At 46.6% G+C, this 6,578-nt stretch overlaps 1 protein-coding gene across 1 annotated transcript in view; it reads left to right on the top strand.

The window, feature by feature from the left end:
• Nucleotides 1-1,244: 1,244 nt before the first annotated feature.
• DNAH14 (dynein axonemal heavy chain 14) overlaps nucleotides 1,245-6,578 on the top strand; it is a 1,015,490-nt gene continuing 1,010,156 nt past the window's right edge. The window contains exons 1-3 of the mRNA XM_088449338.1: nucleotides 1,245-1,322; nucleotides 2,485-2,652; nucleotides 5,754-5,872. Of these exons, the coding sequence (XP_088305464.1) occupies nucleotides 1,245-1,322; nucleotides 2,485-2,652; nucleotides 5,754-5,872 (365 nt within the window). The remainder of the gene's footprint in view (nucleotides 1,323-2,484; nucleotides 2,653-5,753; nucleotides 5,873-6,578) is intronic.

Here is a 6,578-nt window from a genome sequence, read left to right as displayed (position 1 = left end):
CAACCCGAGGCACCCCTGCAAGTGTCCTGAGGCACCCCATGGTGCCACGGCACCCAGTTTGGGAACCACTGGCTAAGGGTAACCTGTGTCACCAGTGCCCACAGAGTCTAAGGGGAATATTCATCATTGTGCCCCATTGAATCACCATTACTTTTAGTATCCAACTCGCTGCGAGGTGCGGCAGATACCAAACTACCAGAGCATTTCAATATTGCTCCAGTATGGGGATAGCAGCTGTCCCGCAAACCCTCGCACACTATTTTTTGCCACTAAGGGGCATATTCATTTAGGTGAGAAAAGTCCCTTATTTCCAAATGCCGGACTTTTTGTCAACATCGCAGGTTTTCCATGCAAAAAAGTATCGCGCTCCCCGTATTCAATTAGAAATCAGCGGAAACGGGAGCCGCCGAAGCTCTAACATGCGAAAGTGCTGTCATATTTGGGGAAATCAGCATGTGACCCCCCAAAAGATGCACTGACATTGGGGATCACTATAGATACCCCCGAATTGGCCTGCTGTAGGTATTTGGGGTACTTATATGATCTCAATAGTTGCTATTTAGCGTCTTTGCAGAAGTGGTGAAGAAGAGCATTTAGCAGTGTCTTTTGCAGAAAATAACTAGTCCCAGAAAATTTGGGGTACCTGAAAATGGGTGCTAGCATATTTTAAAGTTGCTAAAATGAAATAAAAAAAAAAAACGTAAAAAATCCACCTGCCGCAAGCACCTGCAAACTTAAAAACACCTGGGGCACACTTGGGAATACTTGGGAGTTTTTAAGTTTGTCCCCCAACTTTGGACTTTTTCGCACCCAAAATGAAAGTACTTTTTTGGGGTGATCTAAAGTATTTTTTAAACTTTATTTTATGCAATTTACCTTTTGGGGGACTGCCCCAAGGGTGCAGAGGGGTTTTCCGAAGTTTGCACCCCAAAACTCCAATTCTGCACTTGTTTTCAACACCTATTCATAGGCAAAACTTTTTCGTAGGTCCCATTGCATTGAGTTTCCGCACTGGCGAAAAAATGGCTTTTCCCCGCTAATTAATTACGACCCTATTTACGTTTCACCAAGCAGTTTCATTTTCGCATGTGGGAGCTGGGATTACGCATGCACACTGCCGGAGCGGGCACAGGGCCATAGGGAGCGGAGGGATCTGCAACACGGATCTCCCTCCCATTGGAAGGAGTATCCCAGGAACTAATGCAGTATGAGAATGGCGTATGTTCCTGCGGGTTGGGTATGGGATGCCGGACGCTCAGGATCTCGGCGGCCAAAATCCAGACGCCCGCATCCCGACAGTGTTAGGATATGGACACTTGTTGGTAAGTATACCAACCCTACCCACAGCCTAAACCTAACCTGGTATCGGCTATCCCACAGATTTGATATCGACTACATCCTGTTCCTGCAATCAAAATGCCTTTGATGCATGTAGCTTCCCACACTAGTGTATAGGGAAGGCAGGCCACATCTGCACTGTGGGCCTGATTCAGACCCGGCCGCTATTTGCGGCCGCTCGCTGGCTAAAAGGGGCCGGCTATTTAAATCAAGCACTCGCACTGCGTCTCATTAAGCCGCCCACTAAGTAATAGCGAGCGGCCGCACTATGCGCTCGCATCTGTATAAAGAAGCCCCTTTGCCACTCGCAACACACGTCATCTCCGGCATTTGTAGGATTAATCGGGAACATCAAGAGCCATCGGAGCTGCTCGCAGCGCTTGTGATAGCCTTTTCCCACCCCAACATTGCGAGCAGTTCAGGCTAAAATACAACATGGCGTGTATAATGACGCTATTTTGCTAATTATGCACACCCATTAAACTCCGTTCTGCCGGTCGGGCATGCTGGTGTTCGCACATCCACACCCCCGTTTACAAGCACCTTCCCCTGTTACCACCCACAAACGGCACTATCTGTCACTCAAAATAGCGGCCCGACTGCGGGCTATGGGGAGCACTTTCCCATCGCACTGACTGGTTTGCGCATGCGCATTGCGAATCATACACAGATTGCGAAAAATCACTCAATGCGAGCGAGTGCAGCATAGCGTCCGGGTCTGAATCAGGCCTTATGCGCACAGGAGATACCAGGAGATAAAGAGCAATGCTGAATGGGTCTGTTACTAAAATCATGCAGAAACTACTGTATTAGACCTCTTCAGCTTGATGAATAGGACCCTAAAATATTCTGATAGCAAATATATTGGGAGACTTGCTGAAGACCAGACCGTGCCATCCCCTTCTGTTTGTTTGGGACAGTACTTGGGCTAAAAAAAACGCATTTCACGTGAAGTTATCCTTTAATGTCATATATCGTTTACTGCTATTTTAAAATACAATTATAGATAACTATACTATTATAGGGTATATGTTTACGTTTACGGTTTTCCTTTATAATCCCAGCATATTTGTACATGTGTTTATTATGTTACAATGTTGAAGAGTGACTTTTTTTCTTTTTCTTTTCTTTTATGTTGGACCTAAGGATGAGAGACGTATAATGTACATGGCTGAGCGCAGGGTCCTGCCTAGGACAGATCTGCTTTCCCGGCTGCATGACGGAGCGGAGAATTCAGATGTTCTCCAGATGGTATCTGGGAAGACCGTGATGCATAAACAAGCTGTCAGCACTAATGTACAAAGTCACACACTGGTGAGCAATCCTTTTGTATTTAGATAAAAAAACAAACAAAATAAGGGTCTGTTCCGATACGTCAGTGAGTTTTTGCAAATATAAAATCTTACAGCACTTTTTTTAACTCCATACAAATCACAGCCTCGGAGTTAAAGCCTTGAACACAATAAAACAACAAGGAGGGGACGTCTATACTGCTGTGTGAGGGGGAATATTACTCCCTCTTATGTCTAATACTGTTCACACGCAGCAGCCAATTTGGTTGTTGTAAACCAAATTGCTTAGATATTGATCCATGCATGGCTTCACAATCTGGCTTCCGTTCTCTCCACTCCACTGAAACTGCCCTCACAAAACTCAGCAATGACCTCCTTGCTGATAAATCCAAGGGCCACTACTCTCTGCTCATTCTCCTTGATCTCTCTGCTGCATTTGACACTGTGGACCACCCTCTCCTTCTGCAAATCCTTCACTCCCTTGGTCTACGTGGCACTGCCCTCTCCTGGCTGTCCTCCTACCTCTCTGACCGATCCTTCTCTGTGTCCTCTCATGACTCCTCATTCCCCCCACATCCACTAACAGTAGGAGTTCCCCAAGGTTCTGTTCTTGGACCTCTCCTTTTCTCCCTATATACATCCTCTTTAGGTGAACTCATTAACTCCTTTGACCTCCAATATCATCTCTATGCTGATGATACTCAAATTTACCTTTCTCTCTGCTATCTCTTCATGGATGTCCCAGCACTTTCCTAAACGTAACATGTCTAAGACTGAGCTGATCATCTTCCCACCGTCTTCCACTTCATCACTTCCCACAATTTCATTATCTATTGATGGCACAACTATCTCCTCTAGCCCCAAAGTGCGCTGTTTTTGAGTTATCCTAGACTCTTCCCTCTCATTTAAACCGCACATTCAGCACCTCTCGCAGTCCTGCCGTTTTCACCTAAAAAATATCTCCAGGATTAGACCCTTCCTCACCCAGGATGCCACTAAAACCCTCATCCACTCACTCACTGGTCATCTCCAGATTGGACTACTGTAACCTTCTCCTAGCTGGCCTCCCAGTCTCTCACCTCTCTCCACTACAATCAGTTCTCAATGCTGCTGCTCGGCTCATCTTCCTCTCCAGACGTTCTACATCTGCCTCCCCTCTCCTTCAAGCCCTACACTGGCTCCCCTTCCCCTTGTGGCGCCATATAAATTAGGGATAATAATAATAATGAGCGTTCTGCTCATCAAAATGCCATTGGATGAACAGGAGTTTGATGGGCCGAGGCTGGGTATGTTGGGAAGCTGATGACTGTCATGCTTTTGATCCTGCATTATCCGGTCATATCATATGAACCCAATTGTTGAACATCTTGATCTTTGCAATTTACATGTGTGTAGCCAAATTGTACACAGATCTGATTGTCAATAATTATGGCCAAAAGTGTAATGCAGTATACTGTGCGTGATGGGTGTGAGAAGTCACCGATCGTTTGATTATAATCTATTGCAGAGCTATGTTATTACTTATAATTAGAGATTAGTGGTTTGGTTCTACTCGGTTCTTTTTGGCAAATTAGCTGAAGTTCAGATTTATCTTATTGTCTGTCCAAAACACATAATAGCCAGATAGCCAATAAGATGCCAATTTGCATATACAAATGTAGCCGAGTAGAACCGAACTGGCTAATCTCTTTTTATAATAATTTGAATTCCCAATTTGTTTAGTAGGGATTACTGGCTGCGGGTGGGGGGGCGGAGTGCGCTCGGTGAAGCCACGCCCTGACAAAAAGGGCGAGGCCTCACTGGCAGGGGCGTGACTTCCCGGGAAGGGGCGTGTCCTCGCAGCCCTGTTCTTTTCTCTTCGGGGTGGTGATGGTGGAGGTGCCGGACTGCCCTGTGGGCAGTGCCAGCTGCCTCACTGTGTCAGGAGCCGAGTCCTGCACTTAATGCTATAGTGCTGCACCCGGCTCCTGTCACCTCGGCAGGTGACACCCAGGTGCAGCCCGCACCCCATTTGTGACGCCACTGTACTTTGGTACTCATGCAGGTGATTACATCACTACTTGTCATTTACACAGTTTTTACTACATATTGTCCATTAATAATATGGCTATAAACTTCTGAGGAAAATAAGCAGAAGATCCTAAGAGCAACCTGTTCCCCATACTACATCAGGTACGGCATTATGGCTGTCCAACAGGGCCTGCAGGAGCAAGAAGGGCCCAGCAGTGTTTACCTCGCTCTCCTCACTTCTACCGAAATGTTATTTATATGTATTTCCCTGCGCAATGTGTCGTTTACCATGAACCCGTTGCCTGGGAGCGAGAGGAGAACCGGCAGGCATGCAGGAGACATTGGGGGACCAACCGGAATATCTATATTTTTCAGTTTTGGAATTATCCGTCAAGTTGTACAATGACACTGTTACTTATCTTGGTTCCTGATCCCACACGTCCCTAATTGTCTGCAATGGTCCTTTATAATGCCCCACGTATCCTACGTAGGGCTCTCTAATATAGTCCCCTTGCATCGTGGGCAGTAGATCCTCTCTACGTAGATGATGTGTTTTGACGAGGTACATTAGCAACAGGATTAGGGGGTCTGTGTCACCTTCTTCTCCAGCAAAGGGATTATTGACCAAAAATGGAGCCACTTCGTTCCATCTCATTCAACATTTTGGGGCTTATTCTGCGCAATGCAGATACATAGAAATAGCGCAATTACAGGCCTATGTTCAGTCTGATGCGTCCAGCTCAAATCCAGTTTGCGTCAGGCTTAACGCGTGTGTATTCCGATGCCCTACGATAGCGTAGATAAAGCTCGGAGACAGCACAGAGATGGGGCTTGATATTCAAGTGAACAATACACAAATGTCTACATGTGGTAGTATACGAATGCATTTTTCGTGCATGTATGTAATAAGTACCCATATGCGTATCTTACACACAAAAAAACACATATACTCTAAATTAGAACTTATGGGCTCAGAATTACACTGGAAACTGCATCGCACAAGGTTTTTCCCAGTCGCTCAGGTTTTAAAGATCAAAATAATTTTGGTGTTTGATTTTCCTTTAGAATTTATATGGTACATAACATCTTGGGGTTTTTTTTTCTTACTTTCAGAGTTTTATTCCGAAGCCACCGCCGGGAAACGTGGAAGCGCGTTCGTCCATTATCCGCACCTCTATCTGTAGAGAGGACAGGAAGAGAAGAAACTTACGGAAGCTGAGAGACCAGGAAAAAGAAGATGAAATGTAACATGATTCGCTTTTTTCTCCGGGTAGTAAATATCGGGTGTTACCCCTGTGTCTAAGCCTGTGACAGGGTTCCCTAAGCTCCTCTAAACTTATCCTAGCATCGTGTTGTGTCTGAGTGGGCTAGAAAGAGCCAGACGCTGCCTTGGTTATATTCCCGTCTGAACTGCGGGTTGGGTATGGATTGCCGGCGGTCGTGATGCCGCTGGTCAGAATACCGACAGCGGCATCCCAACAGTCAGAATCCCGACACCCATAGGTAAGAATGCTAGCACTAACCCTAACCCCTACCCTAACCGTTCCTCCCCGGTGCCTAAGCCTAACCTCCCCCTCCCCACACCCTAAACCTCACACTCCCCAGGTGCCTAAACCTAACCTCCCCCTAGTGCCTAAACCTAACCTCCCCCTAGAGCCTAAACCTAACCTCCCGCTAGTGCCTAAGCCACGACTCCTAGCACCCTAAACCTTACACTCCCTCCCCGGTACTTAAACCTAACCTCCCCCTTAGTGCGTAAACCTAAACTTCCCCTCCCCGCACCTTATTCCTAACCCTCCCCCATAGTGCCTAACTCTAACCTCGCACGCTATCCTTCACCTAACTGCCGATACTTGCCTTCGTGATGCTGGCGGCCAGGATACTGGTGCCGGGATCCCGTCACTGTCGGGATTTTGGCGCCGGTATTTAGACCGTTGG

This window comes from Taudactylus pleione, unplaced genomic scaffold, assembly GCF_031769625.1.
Source record: "Taudactylus pleione unplaced genomic scaffold, aTauple2 ptg000483l, whole genome shotgun sequence".
NCBI lineage: Eukaryota > Metazoa > Chordata > Amphibia > Anura > Myobatrachidae > Taudactylus > Taudactylus pleione.
Note: the sequence above shows the minus strand (reverse complement) of the source record. Positions and strands in the feature narration are given on the sequence as shown.